This window comes from Opisthocomus hoazin, chromosome 15 (genome assembly GCF_030867145.1).
Source record: "Opisthocomus hoazin isolate bOpiHoa1 chromosome 15, bOpiHoa1.hap1, whole genome shotgun sequence".
Taxonomy (NCBI): domain Eukaryota; kingdom Metazoa; phylum Chordata; class Aves; order Opisthocomiformes; family Opisthocomidae; genus Opisthocomus; species Opisthocomus hoazin.
The window spans coordinates 19,469,491-19,492,875 of NC_134428.1; the positions used below are offsets into that span (position 1 = coordinate 19,469,491).

At 46.5% G+C, this 23,385-nt stretch overlaps 2 protein-coding genes across 2 annotated transcripts; both read left to right on the plus strand.

The window, feature by feature from the left end:
* The first annotated feature begins 1,188 nt into the window (after positions 1 to 1,188).
* Positions 1,189 to 9,008, plus strand: LOC142363194 (SUN domain-containing protein 1-like). The gene is made up of 10 exons (XM_075436067.1): positions 1,189 to 1,279; positions 1,788 to 1,871; positions 2,793 to 2,908; positions 3,776 to 3,876; positions 5,589 to 5,760; positions 6,303 to 6,387; positions 6,737 to 6,852; positions 7,340 to 7,507; positions 8,347 to 8,439; positions 8,895 to 9,008. The coding sequence occupies exons 1-10, from the start codon at positions 1,189 to 1,191 to the stop codon at positions 9,006 to 9,008; spliced, it is 1,140 nt and encodes a 379-aa protein (XP_075292182.1).
* A 3,058-nt stretch (positions 9,009 to 12,066) lies between these two features.
* LOC142363195 (SUN domain-containing protein 1-like) lies at positions 12,067 to 21,124 on the plus strand. Its single transcript, XM_075436068.1, has 11 exons — positions 12,067 to 12,221; positions 12,680 to 12,738; positions 13,904 to 13,987; positions 14,909 to 15,024; positions 15,892 to 15,992; positions 17,705 to 17,876; positions 18,419 to 18,503; positions 18,853 to 18,968; positions 19,456 to 19,623; positions 20,463 to 20,555; positions 21,011 to 21,124. Exons 1-11 carry the CDS (start codon positions 12,067 to 12,069, stop codon positions 21,122 to 21,124), a joined length of 1,263 nt encoding a protein of 420 aa, XP_075292183.1.
* The last annotated feature ends 2,261 nt before the right edge of the window (positions 21,125 to 23,385 follow it).

The window sequence follows — 23,385 nt, forward strand, 5'->3', positions numbered from 1 at the left end:
CAGTATTCCAGGCCAGCTGTCTTCTTTGAAATAAACAAACTCAGTTTCGAACACTTGCTGAAAGTGGTGGGCTGTTTCTGAAAAGCAGGTTCATGTCTTCGCATGTCCTAAAAACTTTAGAAACTACTCTGGGGAGAAGATGAAGCTTTGCAGAAACTTACAGTCAGGATTGAAAATCCTCTGTACTAGGGAGAATAAGAAAGGAAGAACTTCCCTACCCTGTGTAGAAAGTGCTGCTACTTCTTGCTAAGACAGTGCAAAAACAAGCGTCATGTTTGTGAACTGCGAGATTGCCTAATATCTAACAAAAGTTGGAAGAAACTTGGGCTTCCGTGGAAACAATGTGGTATGTAGTACGTAGGGTACAGGGCAAGATATTTTCCATGGAGATAAAAAGCAGTTTTTTACATCTGCCTTCAGTGAGCATGGCCTGTCTTAATTGGTAAATGAGATCTAGGTCCCAGGGACGCAGTAGTATGAGATTGAGGATATACCATGAGACATAAGCGCAAGCTGCCTGCCATACAACGGTGTGAGCGGTACTGATGGATGTTCCCCAACGTGCTTGAGTGCTTGACTTCACAGTTTGACAGTGACTGGGGGACAACTCGATTAGAGAATAGTGGGTTCCTGATAACTTTGTGGGCATGCTTAGAACAATTTTTCCTGTCAGATTGTGCCAGGGGAGGTTTAGAGGAGATACTGGGATAGGTATCTTCACTGAAAGGGTTGTCAAGCATTGGCACAGGCTGCCCAGGGAAGCGGCTGAGTCGCCATCCCTGGAGGTATTTAAAAGACTTGTAGATGTGGTGCTCAGGGACATGGTTTAGTGGTAGACTTGGCGGTGTTATCTTCATGGTTGGACTTGATGATCTTCAAGGTCTTTTCCAACCTAAATGATCCCGTGATTCTACAATACAAATGACATTATTACTTTGTAATGTTCTGGGGTCTTTAACGCTTGTGTTTTTGTTTAGGATTTTGGGGAGAAGGAGCTGCTTTCATTGACAATATTGTGCTCAGCTCTTTTTTTTTATTATTTTTTTAGAAACAAAAGCCCCAGGAACGTTGGAAATAACGTGTGACATCTCTGTGCATCCCTGTGGCCCAAGAAGGGACAGACGCCTTAAGAAAGCTAGCCTAGAACACTGGAGAAAAGCACCGGAGCGTTTAGATTCTTGGGTCACAATGCTGGGTGGTTCTAGAAGCTGGTCTTCTGCTGCGCAGTGCCCTGTAGCAAGGAGCTCGGCTCAGCTACGCAGCAGTGTTTCCTTCGAGTGTAAGTATGAGGCTTCTGCTTGAGGCTAAACTTCTGTTTTAGTACGTTTCTTTCCTGCCGATTCCTCTGTTTAATCTGTTAGTGATTGCCTTGTGTTGCTGATTTGCCTTGATTGTAAGTTTTCCTGGGGGTTCTGAGAGAATCAAATGTCGAAGTGCGGAGTAGAGTTCCTGGGGTAATGATGGGAAGCTTGTCTGCCTGTAAACTTGCCTCTGTAGGATAAACCAGAGAGAAAGGGATGAAAGACAAAACCATTTTTTGATTTGTTCAGAGTTAAAGGTTTGTAATAATTGAGAGATGAAGAAATCTTTTAAAAACACTTGTTTTTTTTTAAACTCCTGGTAGTTAAACTAGTGTAGCTAAAGTAGGGAGGTCTTGAAGTGTCTTCAAGTGGGGAAGTTGCTTCTGGGTTGGCGTGTATGAACGTGTGTCCTCATCTTCCCTCTTTCCCCATCCATGTTTCCGTTCTGCCCTCAGACGTGTGCACGTACTCACTCTTTTGTTTTAGATGTCTGCCTGCTGGAAATTCACAGTCCAGTGAGTAAACTTGATTTACTGGTGTGGTCAGCATCAGGACGCGTTGCACAGTCAAGTGAATGTGCCAGGCAAACGTATATGTGATGCAGCACCGTAGATTGTATAGATGTAATTCTCTGTTGTCATCTGTGCATAGAGTACTGTATTTGAAGATTGGTAAACACGTAGCTTGTCTTTGCAAAGCCAAAGGAAAAGCTTTCTCTTGTTTGTGCGTAGCCAGAAGTGTGTTTCAACTTAACATACCTTCACCTGACAGTTTCAAATTCGTGGCACTGCAGTGTTTCCTGAGGGGGTTTTTGTCTGTGGCTGGCTGGTTTGTTTTTGCAAGGAGGTACAAGTATGCTTTTCTGGAACCTACTTTTTTCGTTGAAGAGGAGAATACTTTACGTAGACAATACTCCAGGTGTTGTGTAGGAGAAGATCAACAAATGACTATATCATAGAATCATAGAATCGTACGTTGGAAAAGACCTCTAAGATCATCAAGTCCAACCGTCAATGACTATTTGTTTCCAGTCAGTGTGCCTGTGCCCTGGAGTTGTTTCAATCTCAGTAGAATGTGTTCGAAACTTTCAAATACCTGGCTCTTCAAACAGAATCTTAAAATACGGTAGTACCGAAGTAGTTACCAAGCAACAGAAACGGCATAAGCTTGTAATTAGCTGCTTTCAAGTCAGATGGGAGGTAAGAAAAGGTGCAGTTGTCATTCATATTTAGTTTGCTGCTCCCGTGGCAGAATGCTTTTCACTGTCTGTTACCCTACTACATTGACGTCTGAATGTATGGATCTGTTTCTGTTCATGTAGTGGACTGCAAAATGCATTCAATACCAATCATAAAGTGGCTTTTCTTTGCAGTATTAAAATCAGTGGGACTTTTAGTGGGACTTTTACTTGGAGTTCTTGTCAGATATCGTAGTTGATTGTGGCGCTTCCTTACTTTTGGGACCAATTTTTTTTTTTTCTCCCCCTTGAAGGTCTTGATGGTGAAGGCAACCCTAAATTTAACTATGGTTTCATTTTCTTTCCGAGTGCATTTTATTCCATGGTGACTAGCGATGGCGATACTGATAGCAATGCACTAGAGGCTTTCGTACAAGCTTGGCACACTGCTTACCTATTAGGAAAAACAAGGTGTAGGGACAGCATACACCTTGTATGTTAGAAAGAAGAAGTCATATTGTTAATTGATTCCACTTTGGGGCAGTTGGTACACTTGACAGGTTGAAAAGCTGCCTTGAAAGGAAAGCAAGGTATGAGGTATTGGTGTGCAGAAGATTTGAATAAAGGGGTTTTAACATTTTATTTTTGTTCTAGTGAGAGTCAGTTTTTCCAGGAGTCTTCTAGAGGGATAGCATCTTCCCTGTGAGATGAGCGTTCGCTAGCTTGAATGACAGAGGCATCAAGAATCTGTGGAGTGCCCTTTATTCAGCAAAGGAAAATGATTTGAGACACTTCAGTCACCAAGATGCTTTGCAAAATACTGGGTTGCTAGATCTACAGTCCCTCAGATGAAGCCAGACATATCTGCTAATCTAAAAATGTATGCGTTGGCTGTGCTCACGCATTTCTCTGCTCTGCAAAGCATTCTTGGCCACAGTTGCATGTCCCTCTGCTTGGTTCCTTTGAACACGTGCCGCAGTAATGACATTTCGCGCTACCACTTTTTGTCTTCTAGGGAGGGCAGCTTCTGGCATGTACAGGTTACTCAGAACTGGATGGTATCAACTTGCTACTCTGATGTCTTTTCTCAAGGTGTTTCTTCTAAAGAGGTGCGTATCCTTTGAGAAAAGTGTTTTGTGAGCAAATGATTTACCCAGTTATAAAACAATACAAGAGGAGAAATGTGTTGTTTCATGTGAACTTTCCTCTCTCTTTCTCTAGATGCCTTCCAAAGACCTACAAGCTGTTCCTGTTTCTTCTGCCGCTCCTGTTTCCACTAGGTACGTGAATCGCTTAGTTATACTACAGACCGGTGTATGCTTACTGCAGCCGTTCCAAGAGAGCGTTTTTAGTTGAGCTCTCGGTTTATGAAGAAGACGCAGAAGCAAAAAAGAGCAAGTTTGTTTGTGACTAGGGCAGCAATTCAAGCTTTCAAAGTACTGACAAGTCAGTAGCCTTCCCCTTGCCGTGAAAGGAATACCCTCAATTTAATTTCGTAGAGCTCTTTAGAAAGTGAGAGTGGGTGCGTAAATGCACTGAAGTCCTTTTTTCTTCACCTGCCTTGATAAGAATATCAGTGAGGTCACAAAGAGCAGGTTGTGTACCGATTGCTTTGATTGTTGTTAATCTCCGTAAAAGTGGGGTTAGGTTCTTTGAGCAACTCATCCAAAGTCTTTCCCTTGCTCTGGACCATCCTTGAGTTGCTTAAAATACTGCTGTTTAGACTGGTTAGTTGACAGTATTCCAGGCCAGCTGTCTTCTTTGAAATAAACAAACTCAGTTTCGAACACTTGCTGAAAGTGGTGGGCTGTTTCTGAAAAGCAGGTTCATGTCTTCGCATGTCCTAAAAACTTTAGAAACTACTCTGGGGAGAAGATGAAGCTTTGCAGAAACTTACAGTCAGGATTGAAAATCCTCTCTACTAGGGAGAATAAGAAAGGAAGAACTTCCCTACCCTGTGTAGAAAGTGCTGCTACTTCTTGCTAAGACAGTGCAAAAACAAGCGTCATGTTTGTGAACTGCGAGATTGCCTAATATCTAACAAAAGTTGGAAGAAACTTGGGCTTCCGTGGAAACAATGTGGTATGTAGTACGTAGGGTACAGGGCAAGATATTTTCCATGGAGATAAAAAGCAGTTTTTTACATCTGCCTTCAGTGAGCATGGCCTGTCTTAATTGGTAAATGAGATCTAGGTCCCAGGGACGCAGTAGTATGAGATTGAGGATATACCATGAGACATAAGCGCAAGCTGCCTGCCATACAACGGTGTGAGCGGTACTGATGGATGTTCCCCAATGTGCTTGAGTGCTTGACTTCACAGTTTGACAGCTGGCTCATACTGATTTTTGTTTAGACTGGAGTAGTGTGCGCTGTGTGACGTCTAGCTTGCAAACTTAAGGTAGCTTGTGTCACGAAGTAGGAAGACGACCTGTAGATCTAAGCAGTCTTCAGGGGGAATTCTCTTGAACACCCTTTTTGCCTTTTGTTTGTGATCTAGGTATATGGTTCTGGGGGTTTGATGGCTGCTTCTCACTATTACCTTTGTTGAACTGGATCAAAATTGATAGAATACAGAGAACAGAGGACTCTCTCCGTGTTCGTGAACCGCAGGCTGATTCTTTGCACTCTGTGCAACCTCCAGAGGTAAGGGAGAACAGTCTAGGGAAGAACTCTGGTATCTTGGAAGACTTCTTAACTGCCATGCCTTCAATATTTGGCAAGAACTACTTGACACACAAGGCTAATGTGAATAAATGTCTTGATCTTTACATATATTAAAAAAATATTCTGTATACCTTAGGATTCCATCGACATCTTTGCTTCTGGTCGTGAAAGTGAGCTGGAAAAGCAAATGGCCTTTCTGTCTGAGAGATACCATCACCTTGATGAAAAATATAGCAAAGTGATGCTTCTACTCCAGAACCTTCAAGATCAGGTTGCCCAGAAAAGTGACAAAAGCGAAACATTGACGCTAATACGAAATATGATGGGTCAACATCCTCAAGATGTGAGACTGGAGCAAAAGGTAAGATAGTCAGTTGTTGGTGCTTTTGGGTGGTGATCGACGTATCCTGTTTTAGTAATGCAGATTGCTAGCCATTTGATTCAGGCTTGCGTCCAATTTTGTGAGCAAAAGTGATTTGCAGCCTTTTCTGCGGGATCTAGAGTTGCAGATCCTCCAGAAGATCGCTCTCCATATGTCTGTGACAAGCCAAAAGCTAACATCTGCAGTAGTAACAAAGGCTGTGACTAATGCAGGGGTTCGTGGAATCACAGAAGCGGTGAGTGAGTTGAAGTTCTCGCAAGTTCAACTAAAACCGTCAGGAGTCCTTTTCTAGGCATTTTTTGGAGCATCGCAGTCAATATAAACGTCAGTGACTTGAAGAGATGTTTAGAACATGAATTGAAATGGGGAGAACTACAGAAAATGCTTGATGAAGCGTACGCTTACAGCATTGCTTGTTGCCTGTTGCGAATGTTGTTTTTTTTTTTCCAAAGTATGCTATCTTGAAAATTGCAGAATTCCCAAAAAAACAGCTATACCAAAGCAATGCAGCTCAGGGTCTGGGGAAGGTGGGGGAAAGAATGCAACCTTTGAAGAAAGCACCAGTCAATATGCAGTATGAATTTGTATTTTAAGCCAAAAAACCATGCACTAAAAATGGCCTCTGTCTTGAGAGAGGCTTTCAAAGACTTGCGATGGAGTGCAGCATCTCAAAAAGATGCTTATTCTACATGTATACAGATGTGTATAGATCAATTACTTTATCAGTTGATATTATTAAATTCTTCCCTTTCTCCCCTTCTGTGTGTATATCTGTAGCAAGTCCAGACTATTGTAAACAATGCCCTGAAACTTTTCTCTCAAGACAAGACTGGTATGGTGGATTTCGCCTTGGAATCTGGAGGTAAATAGTGGAGGAAACTCCACTTTCACGATTCGTGTTATTTTATAGTATCTACTAAAAATGTCGAAAGATCTGCTTGCGTGGGGTGTACGCACCACTGAACTCGCTAGGGAAAATGTGTATGTTTTAGCCCTCTGAGGTGAAAAACCTTGAACATGCTGAAAAGAACACTGTACTTGATAGAAGCATTGTATCCCCAGCCAATGACTAGACTTGAACAGTATCTTTACTAGTTGGTTTTGAGGAAAAGAACTGGTATGTTCACGAAGCTTTGTACAAATCTCTGGCTGAAAAGTCTTCAGGAAGAAATGAGTAATTATTTCGGCTAACCTGATACCTCTTTTTTAAGGTGGCAGCATTCTGAGTGCTCGCTGTTCTGAAACCTATGACAGCAAAACAGCAGTGATCAGCCTCTTTGGAATTCCTCTGTGGTACCTCTCTCAGCCTCCAAGGGCGGTGATTCAGGTAATTAAAGGCCGAGTGAAGAAATTCAGCAATGTTATTTTGTGCTGAGGGGTTTGGATTGTTTCTTGGATGCTGGATGTTTCTGTCTGCAACACACTGTGGGGCACGGGTCCTTTGAACGATGTTCCCAAGAGTGCCATTCTTCTGGTAGTTCCTGGGCACTGCTCAAGTCGTCTTCTAGCAAAACAAAGACCCTGCTAGGAGGCTTGGGTGGTACACTGGACTTCTGCAGAGTGTGAGCACTGGGAAGGTTCCTGTTGTGAAGTAGTCTCCAGGCGGATCTTCAAAACGCTGCTGGCTGTTTGGGTGGATGTGCTGTCTCCCTGAAGGATGCTACCAAATAGATTATATTCTGCCACTTACTCTCTAAGACTGTCCCTAATAATTCAGAATTCGCCACAACTCTTTCTGGCAAAATGCTTGTGGCTGCAGGTTTTGTTGTTGCTGTTGTGTTCCATCCTGTTCTCTCCCCTTTCCTCCTGTCTAGCCGGACGTGTATCCAGGAAACTGCTGGGCTTTCAAAGGATCACAGGGGTATCTCGTAGTTCGACTTTCAAGGAAGATCTATCCGACTGCCTTTACGTTGGAACACATCCCAAAAGCACTTTCAGCAACAGGAGAGATCTCCAGTGCTCTGAGGAGCTTTGCAGTATATGTAAGTCTGTCTGTGAACTTCAGAGGATATTTGTATGCATAAAGAATATTTGTGGCGCAGATCTTGGAAAATAAGGACTGAAGGGAGGACAGCTAAGGAGAGAAACTGCTTGCTTTTAAAATTGCTGTTTTTGTAATCAGCTTTGAGATTAGGAATAAGAAGTGTTGCAGCTAATTTTGAGGGAGCTGTTTCTTTTTTTCCTGCTTTATACAGTAGTAAATATTTTTGGAGGGAGGTGACTGTTTTTGATTTGGTATCGTTCTTTCAGGCACTGGAACTGTTCCATCCTTCCACCACTCCTACTGCTTACCCTCTCCCTCCCCAGTGTTGGCTTTGCATCTTGTCTGTGATGTGCCTTCAGTGTGTTTTAAATTGATTTTAACTAGCACCACAGCTGCTTAGGCAGGACTGCAGAACAGAAGACCACAGGCTACATCAGAGTGTAGCTGTGATCCCTGAGAACATTTGTCTAGCTCCATTAAATGCTGAAGCCGCCGTCTGCAAGCATCTGAATCTTGGCTTCCGTCTTGTTTGTGATGTTGCTGTTTTCTCATTCTTGTTTGTCCTGAGCAGTTTACATTGTCCACTGCGATCTTGGTTGTGCCATGGAAATGATGGGGTTTGACCATGAAAACAGCAACATACAAACATAGCACAGCTCTTTGCAGTTCAGGAAAGTCAAATGCAGAGCTGTGGCTGAAGAAGCATGACGTTCCACGGGAAGTATTCTGACCTCGGTTTCAGAGACTTGCGTTGACAGGCAGTTAGGTAGGCATGCTTCTGGCTTTGGTTTGACTTGAAATGTGATGGAAGCAAACGTCTTTCTCCTGTTGTTGTAGGGTCTAGATAATGAATATCAAGAAGGCGGCAAGCTTCTAGGACAGTATGTCTACGACCAAGACGGAGAACCACTGCAGACCTTTCCAGTGATGGTAAGTCTGGATGAGAAGATTTCAAGTGTCAGAAGAAGCACACGCATATTTTCTAGGGTAGTGCACAATGAGCAGTGAAGGAAAAAGGCTTCATTCTCTGTTGGGCACCGTAGAAACTGAGGTGGAAAGTAGCTACTGATCTGCCTCAAAACCTAAGGTTCGGATAGGTTAGAGGGGAGGAAAGTTTTGTGCCAGGTGGACACAAGTGGTGTGAAGATACCGAACGTATGAGGAGTCTGCTTCATGCTGCTTCTGACTCCCTTCACAAAAAAAACCCCAACAAACCGGTTGTAAGGCAAAGAAGGTTCTGTTCCAAGTGGCAGAAGGTTCCCAAGGCATCACTCAGTTGTTAATCAAAGTTGGTAGTTGCAGAAATGAAGGAAAGCGCCTTCAGTTGCACCTGTTTATACTCCAAACCGAACTCTGGTTTGTGTGTTTGTTTTTTCCTTCTGCAGGAGAAAAGTGAAAACGCATTCCAAATAGTGGAACTGAGAGTGTTTTCTAACTGGGGACATCCGGAATATACCTGCCTTTATCGGTTCAGAGTGCATGGGAAACTTGCCGAATAATCTCCAGCACTTCAGCTTGGACTGGTTTTACGGTTGTGCATTTTGTTCTCGATTTTTGTATATGCCGGAAAGCCTAGAAGACTGGAATCTTGCCTTTTTCTTCGTGGAGGCAGTCGTGATGCGTGGGGCTGACTGCCTAGGTCTGGGCAAGCCCGTGCGTGGGCCTTCGTCCGCCTCATCATTTGCCTGCCCCTCCGGTTCCATTGCCTCATACCTATTGCGTCAGGGCACCTGGTGTGGAGAGGGAGGCCAGGAGGGGATTCGCCTGCCGCCCCGAGCAGGGACCCGTTTCCATTCCCCGCTGTCTCTCAGGTGCTCTCCTTCAGCCTGGTGGCGAGAGGGCAGGGGATCTTCTGCTTCTTGCGGAACATCCATCCTGTGCGCTTGTTTCGGGGGTGGCAGGGCATGGCTCCACCAGTCTATTTCCCCCTCGCACTCCCTGATGCTCCTGAACCTTTCTGCCTCCTCTTTAAGCTCTGCCACCAGGACGAGCAGATCATCCACCTGGTCACAGCGCACGCAGGCGTTCTGCCTGCTGCCCTCCCATACCAGTGACAGGCTCGGGCACTCCCTGCAGCCAGAGACCTGCACAGCTGCCTGTTTATGCGGGAGCTCTGTCTGGGTCGCCGTATTCCGCCTGGTGACGGCTTTCAGGCGAGTGGAGACCCTAGCTACCAGCTGAGCAAGTGATGACCACCGGCTGAATTTACCCCGGTAGCTGGCCGAGCCTCGGGGCCCTGCCTGCACCAGCTGCCGTGCCAACTGCCGTGGCAGGCCCTGTTTGCCCGTCCTGGTCGCCGCACTGCGGGTCGCTCGTGCTCCCTCGGGGCTGCTTTTGTGAGGGGGGAGGGTGCCGCCGTCACTCTTGACCCCGCTCTTCTTTGGGGGAGGGTGGTTTGGGGGGGCACGCTCTCTCTCGCCGGGCGGCTGTCTCGGCTGTTGTGCCGCTGAGAAAAGGTTTCCCCGGTGCGATCACTCGCTCCGGAGCCCTTCACTGTGCGGTCTGTTCTTCTCTGCTGCCTCCAAACTGACAAGATGCTGTTGAGAGGATGCAGAGAAGGCAGAGCTACTGAATGCCTTCTTTGCTTCAGTCTTCAGTGCCAAGGCAGGCCCTCAGGAATCCCAGGCCCCGGAGGTAAGAGAGGAAGCCTACAGAGAGGATGACTTTCCCTTGGTCGAGGAGGACTGTGTGAGGGATCGCTTAAGCGATCTGGACGTCCACAAATCCATGGGCCCCGATGGAATGCACCCACGAGTGCTGAGGGAGCTGGCGGATGTCATTGCTGAGCCACTCTCCATCTTCTTTGAGAGGTCCTGGAGGACAGGAGAGGTGCCGGAGGACTGGAGAAAGGCCAGTGTCACTCCAGTCTTCAACAAGGGCAAGAAGGAGGACCCAGGGAACTACAGGCCGGTCAGCCTCACCTCCATCCCGGGAAAGGTGATGGAGCAGCTTATCCTGGAGGTCATCAACAAGCAAGTGGAAGAAAAGAAGGTTATCAGGAGTAGTCAGCGTGGATTCACCAAGGGGAAATCATGCTTGACCAATCTGATAGCTTTCTACGATGACATGACTGGCCGGGTAGATGAAGGGAGAGCCATAGATGTTATCTACCTAGACTTCAGCAAGGCTTTCGACACAGTCTCCCATAATATTGTCCTAGGGAAGCTCAGGAAGTATGGGCTGGATGAGTGGTCGGTGAGGTGGATTGAGAACTGGCTGAATGGCAGAACTCAGAGGGTTGTCATCAGCGGCGCTGAGTCTAGTTGGAGGCCGGTAACTAGTGGTGTCCCCCAGGGGTCAGTACTGGGCCCAGCCTTGTTCAACTTCTTCATCAGTGACCTGGATGAAGAGTTAGAGTGTACCCTCAGCAAGTTTGCTGATGACACCAAACTGGGAGGAGTGGTAGATACACCAGCAGGCTGTGCTGCCATTCAGCGTGACCTGGACAGGCTGGAAAGTTGGGCAGAGAGGAACCTGATGAGGTTCAACAAAGGCAAATGCAGGGTCCTGCACATGGGGAGGAACAACCCCAGGCATCAGTACAGGCTTGGGGCGGACCTGCTGGAGAGCAGCTGTGCGGAGAGGGACCTGGGTGTCCTGGTGGACGACAGGTTAACCATGAGCCAGCAGTGTGCCCTGGCTGCCAAGAAGGCCAATGGCATTCTGGGATGCATCAAAAGGAGTGTGGCCAGCAGGTCGAGGGAGGTTCTCCTTCCCCTCTACACTGCCCTAGTGAGGCCTCTATCTAGAGTACTCTGTCCAGTTCTGGGCTCCCCAGTTCAAGAAAGATGAGGAGCTACTGGAGAGAGTCCAGCGGAGGGCTACAAGGATGGTGAGGGGACTGGAACATCTCTGCTATGAGGAGAGGCTGAGGGAGCTGGGCTTGTTCAGCCTGAAGAAGAGAAGGCTGCGAGGGGACCTAATAAATGCTTACAAATATCTGAAGGGTGGGTGTCAGGAGGATGGGGCCAAGCTCTTTTCAGTGGTGCCCAGTGACAGGACAAGGGGCAATGAGCACAAACTGAAGCACAGGAAGTTCCGTCTGAATATGAGGAAGATTTTCTTCCCTCTGAGGGTGACGGAGCACTGGAACAGGCTGCCCAGGGAGGTTGTGGAGTCTCCTTCTCTGGAGATATTCAAGACCCGCCTGGACAAGGTCCTCTACAACCTACTGTAGGTGACCCTGCTCCGGCAGGAGGGTTGGGCTAGATGACCCACAGAGGTCCCTTCCAACCCCTACCATTCTGTGATTCTGTGAGATGTTTAAAGAAAAGAGTTTTAATTTTTGAAAGCGCGCGTAATGCTTGAAAGAAGAAATCAAAGTTTCTTTCCTGTATTTTTGATCACCTGCTGCAATCGCTACGCCAGTAAAACCCAAGGAGTGCCCCTTGCCCGAGGGGCAGACGCAGGGGCTTTGTTGCCAAATGCCTTCTCCCCCTTCCTCTCTCCCCCCGGCTGGGTCTCAGCGGTCTGCAATACCCTCTCCCCAGTTCGTGCCTGAGATGTTGGGGCTTGGGTTCATTCCGCTCTCTGAGCCCCCTTCCCTCAGCTGCGTCGATGGCGGCCGCGATGATGGCGGCGGAGCAGGAAGCCGTCAAAGGCGGCGGCAGGAACCGCGGCGGCGTGCAGCGCGTGGAGGGCAAGCTGCGCGCCAGCGTCGAGAAGGGCGACTGCTACGAGGCGCACCAGATGTACCGGACGCTCTTCCTCAGGTGGGGCCCGGCCCGCCGCCCTGCCCCTCCCCCCCCAGCCTTCCAGAGCCTTCCCACGCACCCAGCGTAACCACATCTGTTTTGCTTTCCTGGAAGCTTCTCTTCTGATGCCATCAAATGACTATAACTTTTGTGTAAGGGAATGTTGAGACTTGGTACTGTGCCTTAGCTGTAGATGTTGATGAAAAGACTAAATCTACAAAATTCTGGTTGATGTTTTCTTTTCTGTACCGATATGTTCATCACTAGCAGCATCTGTCTGTTTTGTAGCAAAACAGTGCTGCTGATGTGTCCGTGCTGGGTTTGGAGTCTGGAGAAATCGGATGCAAAAGTAGCAGAGGACCTTTAGGTGAGGTGACTTTTGCACTCGCTTTGACGTTGCTCAGATGTGCTTTGAGTTGGAGACTGGTAACAACAGTCACTGTGCAACCTGAAATGCTTTTTGTATGCCCTCCCAGATGGCTAAGGGTTACCTTCGTCATAGCAATGGACTGGGGGACAACTCGATTAGAGAATAGTGGGTTCCTGATAACTTTGTGGGCATGCTTAGAACAATTTTTCCTGTCAGATTGTGCCAGGGGAGGTTTAGAGGAGATACTGGGATAGATATCTTCACTGAAAGGGTTGTCAAGCATTGGCACAGGCTGCCCAGGGAAGCGGCTGAGTCGCCATCCCTGGAGGTATTTAAAAGACTTGTAGATGTGGTGCTCAGGGACATGGTTTAGTGGTAGACTTGGCGGTGTTATGTTCATGGTTGGACTTGATGATCTTCAAGGTCTTTTCCAACCTAAATGATCCCGTGATTCTACAATACAAATGACATTATTACTTTGTAATGTTCTGGGGTCTTTAACGCTTGTGTTTTTGTTTAGGATTTTGGGGAGAAGGAGCTGCTTTCATTGACAATATTGTGCTCAGCTCTTTTTTTTTATTATTTTTTTAGAAACAAAAGCCCCAGGAACGTTGGAAATAACGTGTGACATCTCTGTACATCCCTGTGGCCCAAGAAGGGACAGACGCCTTAAGAAAGCTAGCCTAGAACACTGGAGAAAAGCACCGGAGCGTTTAGATTCTTGGGTCACAATGCTGGGTGGTTCTAGAAGCTGGTCTTCTGCTGCGCAGTGCCCTGTAGCAAGGAGCTCGGCTCAGCTACGCAGCAGTGTTTCCTTCGAGTGTAAGTATGAGGCTTCTGCTTGAGGCTAAACTTCTGTTTTAGTACGTTTCTTTCCTGCCGATTCCTCTGTTTAATCTGTTAGTGATTGCCTTGTGTTGCTGATTTGCCTTGATTGTAAGTTTTCCTGGGGGTTCTGAGAGAATCAAATGTCGAAGTGCGGAGTAGAGTTCCTGGGGTAATGATGGGAAGCTTGTCTGCCTGTAAACTTGCCTCTGTAGGATAAACCAGAGAGAAAGGGATGAAAGACAAAACCATTTTTTGATTTGTTCAGAGTTAAAGATTTGTAATGATTGAGAGATGAAGAAATCTTTTAAAAACACTTGTTTTTTTTTAAACTCCTGGTAGTTAAACTAGTGTAGCTAAAGTAGGGAGGTCTTGAAGTGTCTTCAAGTGGGGAAGTTGCTTCTGGGTTGGCGTGTATGAACGTGTGTCCTCATCTTCCCTCTTTCCCCATCCATGTTTCCGTTCTGCCCTCAGACGTGTGCACGTACTCACTCTTTTGTTTTAGATGTCTGCCTGCTGGAAATTCACAGTCCAGTGAGTAAACTTGATTTACTGGTGTGGTCAGCATCAGGACGCGTTGCACAGTCAAGTGAATGTGCCAGGCAAACGTATATGTGATGCAGCACCGTAGATTGTATAGATGTAATTCTCTGTTGTCATCTGTGCATAGAGTACTGTATTTGAAGATTGGTAAACACGTAGCTTGTCTTTGCAAAGCCAAAGGAAAAGCTTTCTCTTGTTTGTGCGTAGCCAGAAGTGTGTTTCAACTTAACATACCTTCACCTGACAGTTTCAAATTCGTGGCACTGCAGTGTTTCCTGAGGGGGTTTTTGTCTGTGGCTGGCTGGTTTGTTTTTGCAAGGAGGTACAAGTATGCTTTTCTGGAACCTACTTTTTTCGTTGAAGAGGAGAATACTTTACGTAGACAATACTCCAGGTGTTGTGTAGGAGAAGATCAACAAATGACTATATCATAGAATCATAGAATCGTACGTTGGAAAAGACCTCTAAGATCATCAAGTCCAACCGTCAATGACTATTTGTTTCCAGTCAGTGTGCCTGTGCCCTGGAGTTGTTTCAATCTCAGTAGAATGTGTTCGAAACTTTCAAATACCTGGCTCTTCAAACAGAATCTTAAAATACGGTAGTACCGAAGTAGTTACCAAGCAACAGAAACGGCATAAGCTTGTAATTAGCTGCTTTCAAGTCAGATGGGAGGTAAGAAAAGGTGCAGTTGTCATTCATATTTAGTTTGCTGCTCCCGTGGCAGAATGCTTTTCACTGTCTGTTACCCTACTACATTGACGTCTGAATGTATGGATCTGTTTCTGTTCATGTAGTGGACTGCAAAATGCATTCAATACCAATCATAAAGTGGCTTTTCTTTGCAGTATTAAAATCAGTGGGACTTTTAGTGGGACTTTTACTTGGAGTTCTTGTCAGATATCGTAGTTGATTGTGGCGCTTCCTTACTTTTGGGACCAATTTTTTTTTTTTTTCCCCCTTGAAGGTCTTGATGGTGAAGGCAACCCTAAATTTAACTATGGTTTCATTTTCTTTCCGAGTGCATTTTATTCCATGGTGACTAGCGATGGCGATACTGATAGCAATGCACTAGAGGCTTTCGTACAAGCTTGGCACACTGCTTACCTATTAGGAAAAACAAGGTGTAGGGACAGCATACACCTTGTATGTTAGAAAGAAGAAGTCATATTGTTAATTGATTCCACTTTGGGGCAGTTGGTACACTTGACAGGTTGAAAAGCTGCCTTGAAAAGAAAGCAAGGTATGAGGTATTGGTGTGCAGAAGATTTGAATAAAGGGGTTTTAACATTTTATTTTTGTTCTAGTGAGAGTCAGTTTTTCCAGGAGTCTTCTAGAGGGATAGCATCTTCCCTGTGAGATGAGCGTTCGCTAGCTTGAATGACAGCGGCATCAAGAATCTGTGGAGTGCCCTTTATTCAGCAAAGGAAAATGATTTGAGACACTTCAGTCACCAAGATGCTTTGCAAAATACTGGGTTGCTAGATCTACAGTCCCTCAGATGAAGCCAGACATATCTGCTAATCTAAAAATGTATGCGTTGGCTGTGCTCACGCATTTCTCTGCTCTGCAAAGCATTCTTGGCCACAGTTGCATGTCCCTCTGCTTGGTTCCTTTGAACACGTGCCGCAGTAATGACATTTCGCGCTACCACTTTTTGTCTTCTAGGGAGGGCAGCTTCTGGCATGTACAGGTTACTCAGAACTGGATGGTATCAACTTGCTACTCTGATGTCTTTTCTCAAGGTGTTTCTTCTAAAGAGGTGCGTATCCTTTGAGAAAAGTGTTTTGTGAGCAAATGATTTACCCAGTTATAAAACAATACAAGAGGAGAAATGTGTTGTTTCATGTGAACTTTCCTCTCTCTTTCTCTAGATGCCTTCCAAAGACCTACAAGCTGTTCCTGTTTCTTCTGCCGCTCCTGTTTCTACTAGGTACGTGAATCGCTTAGTTATACTACAGACCGGTGTATGCTTACTGCAGCCGTTCCAAGAGAGCGTTTTTAGTTGAGCTCTCGGTTTGTGAAGAAGACGCAGAAGCAAAAAAGAGCAAGTTTGTTTGTGACTAGGGCAGCAATTCAAGCTTTCAAAGTACTGACAAGTCAGTAGCCTTCCCCTTGCCGTGAAAGGAATACCCTCAATTTAATTTCGTAGAGCTCTTTAGAAAGTGAGAGTGGGTGCATAAATGCACTGAAGTCCTTTTTTCTTCACCTCCCTTGATAAGAATATCAGTGAGGTCACAAAGAGCAGGTTGTGTACCGATTGCTTTGATTGTTGTTAATCTCCGTAAAAGTGGGGTTAGGTTCTTTGAGCAACTCATCCGAAGTCTTTCCCTTGCTCTGGACCATCCTTGAGTTGCTTAAAATACTGCTGTTTAGACTGGTTAGTTGACAGTATTCCAGGCCAGCTGTCTTCTTTGAAATAAACAAACTCAGTTTCGAACACTTGCTGAAAGTGGTGGGCTGTTTCTGAAAAGCAGGTTCATGTCTTCGCATGTCCTAAAAACTTTAGAAACTACTCTGGGGAGAAGATGAAGCTTCGCAGAAACTTACAGTCAGGATTGAAAATCCTCTGTACTAGGGAGAATAAGAAAGGAAGAACTTCCCTACCCTGTGTAGAAAGTGCTGCTACTTCTTGCTAAGACAGTGCAAAAACAAGCGTCATGTTTGTGAACTGCGAGATTGCCTAATATCTAACAAAAGTTGGAAGAAACTTGGGCTTCCGTGGGAACAATGTGGTATGTAGTACGTAGGGTACAGGGCAAGATATTTTCCATGGAGATAAAAAGCAGTTTTTTACATCTGCCTTCAGTGAGCATGGCCTGTCTTAATTGGTAAATGAGATCTAGGTCCCAGGGACGCAGTAGTATGAGATTGAGGATATACCATGAGACATAAGCGCAAGCTGCCTGCCATACAACGGTGTGAGCGGTACTGATGGATGTTCCCCAATGTGCTTGAGTGCTTGACTTCACAGTTTGACAGCTGGCTCATACTGATTTTTGTTTAGACTGGAGTAGTGTGCGCTGTGTGACGTCTAGCTTGCAAACTTAAGGTAGCTTGTGTCACGAAGTAGGAAGACGACCTGTAGATCTAAGCAGTCTTCAGGGGGAATTCTCTTGAACACCCTTTTTGCCTTTTGTTTGTGATCTAGGTATATGGTTCTGGGGGTTTGATGGCTGCTTCTCACTATTACCTTTGTTGAACTGGATCAAAATTGATAGAATACAGAGAACAGAGGACTCTCTCCGTGTTCGTGAACCGCAGGCTGATTCTTTGCACTCTGTGCAACCTCCAGAGGTAAGGGAGAACAGTCTAGGGAAGAACTCTGGTATCTTGGAAGACTTCTTAACTGCCATGCCTTCAATATTTGGCAAGAACTACTTGACACACAAGGCTAATGTGAATAAATGTCTTGATCTTTACATATATTAAAAAAATATTCTGTATACCTTAGGATTCCATCGACATCTTTGCTTCTGGTCGTGAAAGTGAGCTGGAAAAGCAAATGGCCTTTCTGTCTGAGAGATACCATCACCTTGATGAAAAATATAGCAAAGTGATGCTTCTACTCCAGAACCTTCAAGATCAGGTTGCCCAGAAAAGTGACAAAAGCGAAACATTGACGCTAATACGAAATATGATGGGTCAACATCCTCAAGATGTGAGACTGGAGCAAAAGGTAAGATAGTCAGTTGTTGGTGCTTTTGGGTGGTGATCGACGTATCCTGTTTTAGTAATGCAGATTGCTAGCCATTTGATTCAGGCTTGCGTCCAATTTTGTGAGCAAAAGTGATTTGCAGCCTTTTCTGCGGGATCTAGAGTTGCAGATCCTCCAGAAGATCGCTCTCCATATGTCTGTGACAAGCCAAAAGCTAACATCTGCAGTAGTAACAAAGGCTGTGACTAATGCAGGGGTTCGTGGAATCACAGAAGCGGTGAGTGAGTTGAAGTTCTCGCAAGTTCAACTAAAACCGTCAGGAGTCCTTTTCTAGGCATTTTTTGGAGCATCGCAGTCAATATAAACGTCAGTGACTTGAAGAGATGTTTAGAACATGAATTGAAATGGGGAGAACTACAGAAAATGCTTGATGAAGCGTACGCTTACAGCATTGCTTGTTGCCTGTTGCGAATGTTGTTTTTTTTTTTCCAAAGTATGCTATCTTGAAAATTGCAGAATTCCCAAAAAAACAGCTATACCAAAGCAATGCAGCTCAGGGTCTGGGGAAGGTGGGGGAAAGAATGCAACCTTTGAAGAAAGCACCAGTCAATATGCAGTATGAATTTGTATTTTAAGCCAAAAAACCATGCACTAAAAATGGCCTCTGTCTTGAGAGAGGCTTTCAAAGACTTGCGATGGAGTGCAGCATCTCAAAAAGATGCTTATTCTACATGTATACAGATGTGTATAGATCAATTACTTTATCAGTTGATATTATTAAATTCTTCCCTTTCTCCCCTTCTGTGTGTATATCTGTAGCAAGTCCAGACTATTGTAAACAATGCCCTGAAACTTTTCTCTCAAGACAAGACTGGTATGGTGGATTTCGCCTTGGAATCTGGAGGTAAATAGTGGAGGAAACTCCACTTTCACGATTCGTGTTATTTTATAGTATCTACTAAAAATGTCGAAAGATCTGCTTGCGTGGGGTGTACGCACCACTGAACTCGCTAGGGAAAATGTGTATGTTTTAGCCCTCTGAGGTGAAAAACCTTGAACATGCTGAAAAGAACACTGTACTTGATAGAAGCATTGTATCCCCAGCCAATGACTAGACTTGAACAGTATCTTTACTAGTTGGTTTTGAGGAAAAGAACTGGTATGTTCACGAAGCTTTGTACAAATCTCTGGCTGAAAAGTCTTCAGGAAGAAATGAGTAATTATTTCGGCTAACCTGATACCTCTTTTTTAAGGTGGCAGCATTCTGAGTGCTCGCTGTTCTGAAACCTATGACAGCAAAACAGCAGTGATCAGCCTCTTTGGAATTCCTCTGTGGTACCTCTCTCAGCCTCCAAGGGTGGTGATTCAGGTAATTAAAGGCCGAGTGAAGAAATTCAGCAATGTTATTTTGTGCTGAGGGGTTTGGATTGTTTCTTGGATGCTGGATGTTTCTGTCTGCAACACACTGTGGGGCACGGGTCCTTTGAACGATGTTCCCAAGAGTGCCATTCTTCTGGTAGTTCCTGGGCACTGCTCAAGTCGTCTTCTAGCAAAACAAAGACCCTGCTAGGAGGCTTGGGTGGTACACTGGACTTCTGCAGAGTGTGAGCACTGGGAAGGTTCCTGTTGTGAAGTAGTCTCCAGGCGGATCTTCAAAACGCTGCTGGCTGTTTGGGTGGATGTGCTGTCTCCCTGAAGGATGCTACCAAATAGATTATATTCTGCCACTTACTCTCTAAGACTGTCCCTAATAATTCAGAATTCGCCACAACTCTTTCTGGCAAAATGCTTGTGGCTGCAGGTTTTGTTGTTGCTGTTGTGTTCCATCCTGTTCTCTCCCCTTTCCTCCTGTCTAGCCGGACGTGTATCCAGGAAACTGCTGGGCTTTCAAAGGATCACAGGGGTATCTCGTAGTTCGACTTTCAAGGAAGATCTATCCGACTGCCTTTACGTTGGAACACATCCCAAAAGCACTTTCAGCAACAGGAGAGATCTCCAGTGCTCTGAGGAGCTTTGCAGTATATGTAAGTCTGTCTGTGAACTTCAGAGGATATTTGTATGCATAAAGAATATTTGTGGCGCAGATCTTGGAAAATAAGGAATGAAGGGAGGACAGCTAAGGAGAGAAACTGCTTGCTTTTAAAATTGCTGTTTTTGTAATCAGCTTTGAGATTAGGAATAAGAAGTGTTGCAGCTAATTTTGAGGGAGCTGTTTCTTTTTTTCCTGCTTTATACAGTAGTAAATATTTTTGGAGGGAGGTGACTGTTTTTGATTTGGTATCGTTCTTTCAGGCACTGGAACTGTTCCATCCTTCCACCACTCCTACTGCTTACCCTCTCCCTCCCCAGTGTTGGCTTTGCATCTTGTCTGTGATGTGCCTTCAGTGTGTTTTAAATTGATTTTAACTAGCACCACAGCTGCTTAGGCAGGACTGCAGAACAGAAGACCACAGGCTACATCAGAGTGTAGCTGTGATCCCTGAGAACATTTGTCTAGCTCCATTAAATGCTGAAGCCGCCGTCTGCAAGCATCTGAATCTTGGCTTCCGTCTTGTTTGTGATGTTGCTGTTTTCTCATTCTTGTTTGTCCTGAGCAGTTTACATTGTCCACTGCGATCTTGGTTGTGCCATGGAAATGATGGGGTTTGACCATGAAAACAGCAACATACAAACATAGCACAGCTCTTTGCAGTTCAGGAAAGTCAAATGCAGAGCTGTGGCTGAAGAAGCATGAAGTTCCACGGGAAGTATTCTGACCTCGGTTTCAGAGACTTGCGTTGACAGGCAGTTAGGTAGGCATGCTTCTGGCTTTGGTTTGACTTGAAATGTGATGGAAGCAAACGTCTTTCTCCTGTTGTTGTAGGGTCTAGATAATGAATATCAAGAAGGCGGCAAGCTTCTAGGACAGTATGTCTACGACCAAGACGGAGAACCACTGCAGACCTTTCCAGTGATGGTAAGTCTGGATGAGAAGATTTCAAGTGTCAGAAGAAGCACACGCATATTTTCTAGGGTAGTGCACAATGAGCAGTGAAGGAAAAAGGCTTCATTCTCTGTTGGGCACCGTAGAAACTGAGGTGGAAAGTAGCTACTGATCTGCCTCAAAACCTAAGGTTCGGATAGGTTAGAGGGGAGGAAAGTTTTGTGCCAGGTGGACACAAGTGGTGTGAAGATACCGAACGTATGAGGAGTCTGCTTCATGCTGCTTCTGACTCCCTTCACAAAAAAAACCCCAACAAACCGGTTGTAAGGCAAAGAAGGTTCTGTTCCAAGTGGCAGAAGGTTCCCAAGGCATCACTCAGTTGTTAATCAAAGTTGGTAGTTGCAGGAATGAAGGAAAGCGCCTTCAGTTGCACCTGTTTATACTCCAAACCGAACTCTGGTTTGTGTGTTTGTTTTTTCCTTCTGCAGGAGAAAAGTGAAAACGCATTCCAAATAGTGGAACTGAGAGTGTTTTCTAACTGGGGACATCCGGAATATACCTGCCTTTATCGGTTCAGAGTGCATGGGAAACTTGCCGAATAATCTCCAGCACTTCAGCTTGGACTGGTTTTACGGTTGTGCATTTTGTTCTCGATTTTTGTATATGCCGGAAAGCCTAGAAGACTGGAATCTTGCCTTTTTCTTCGTGGAGGCAGTCGTGATGCGTGGGGCTGACTGCCTAGGTCTGGGCAAGCCCGTGCGTGGGCCTTCGTCCGCCTCATCATTTGCCTGCCCCTCCGGTTCCATTGCCTCATACCTATTGCGTCAGGGCACCTGGTGTGGAGAGGGAGGCCAGGAGGGGATTCGCCTGCCGCCCCGAGCAGGGACCCGTTTCCATTCCCCGCTGTCTCTCAGGTGCTCTCCTTCAGCCTGGTGGCGAGAGGGCAGGGGATCTTCTGCTTCTTGCGGAACATCCATCCTGTGCGCTTGTTTCGGGGGTGGCAGGGCATGGCTCCACCAGTCTATTTCCCCCTCGCACTCCCTGATGCTCCTGAACCTTTCTGCCTCCTCTTTAAGCTCTGCCACCAGGACGAGCAGATCATCCACCTGGTCACAGCGCACGCAGGCGTTCTGCCTGCTGCCCTCCCATACCAGTGACAGGCTCGGGCACTCCCTGCAGCCAGAGACCTGCACAGCTGCCTGTTTATGCGGGAGCTCTGTCTGGGTCGCCGTATTCCGCCTGGTGACGGCTTTCAGGCGAGTGGAGACCCTAGCTACCAGCTGAGCAAGTGATGACCACCGGCTGAATTTACCCCGGTAGCTGGCCGAGCCTCGGGGCCCTGCCTGCACCAGCTGCCGTGCCAACTGCCGTGGCAGGCCCTGTTTGCCTGTCCTGGTCGCCGCACTGCGGGTCGCTCGTGCTCCCTCGGGGCTGCTTTTGTGAGGGGGGAGGGTGCCGCCGTCACTCTTGACCCCGCTCTTCTTTGGGGGAGGGTGGTTTGGGGGGGCACGCTCTCTCTCGCCGGGCGGCTGTCTCGGCTGTTGTGCCGCTGAGAAAAGGTTTCCCCGGTGCGATCACTCGCTCCGGAGCCCTTCACTGTGCGGTCTGTTCTTCTCTGCTGCCTCCAAACTGACAAGATGCTGTTGAGAGGATGCAGAGAAGGCAGAGCTACTGAATGCCTTCTTTGCTTCAGTCTTCAGTGCCAAGGCAGGCCCTCAGGAATCCCAGGCCCCGGAGGTAAGAGAGGAAGCCTACAGAGAGGATGACTTTCCCTTGGTCGAGGAGGACTGTGTGAGGGATCGCTTAAGCGATCTGGACGTCCACAAATCCATGGGCCCCGATGGAATGCACCCACGAGTGCTGAGGGAGCTGGCGGATGTCATTGCTGAGCCACTCTCCATCTTCTTTGAGAGGTCCTGGAGGACAGGAGAGGTGCCGGAGGACTGGAGAAAGGCCAGTGTCACTCCAGTCTTCAACAAGGGCAAGAAGGAGGACCCAGGGAACTACAGGCCGGTGAGCCTCACCTCCATCCCGGGAAAGGTGATGGAGCAGCTTATCCTGGAGGTCATCAACAAGCAAGTGGAAGAAAAGAAGGTTATCAGGAGTAGTCAGCGTGGATTCACCAAGGGGAAATCATGCTTGACCAATCTGATAGCTTTCTACGATGACATGACTGGCCGGGTAGATGAAGGGAGAGCCATAGATGTTATCTACCTAGACTTCAGCAAGGCTTTCGACACAGTCTCCCATAATATTGTCCTAGGGAAGCTCAGGAAGTATGGGCTGGATGAGTGGTCGGTGAGGTGGATTGAGAACTGGCTGAATGGCAGAACTCAGAGGGTTGTCATCAGCGGCGCTGAGTCTAGTTGGAGGCCGGTAACTAGTGGTGTCCCCCAGGGGTCAGTACTGGGCCCAGCCTTGTTCAACTTCTTCATCAGTGACCTGGATGAAGAGTTAGAGTGTACCCTCAGCAAGTTTGCTGATGACACCAAACTGGGAGGAGTGGTAGATACACCAGCAGGCTGTGCTGCCATTCAGCGTGACCTGGACAGGCTGGAAAGTTGGGCAGAGAGGAACCTGATGAGGTTCAACAAAGGCAAATGCAGGGTCCTGCACATGGGGAGGAACAACCCCAGGCATCAGTACAGGCTTGTGGCGGACCTGCTGGAGAGCAGCTGTGCGGAGAGGGACCTGGGTGTCCTGGTGGACGACAGGTTAACCATGAGCCAGCAGTGTGCCCTGGCTGCCAAGAAGGCCAATGGCATTCTGGGATGCATCAAAAGGAGTGTGGCCAGCAGGTCGAGGGAGGTTCTCCTTCCCCTCTACACTGCCCTAGTGAGGCCTCTATCTAGAGTACTCTGTC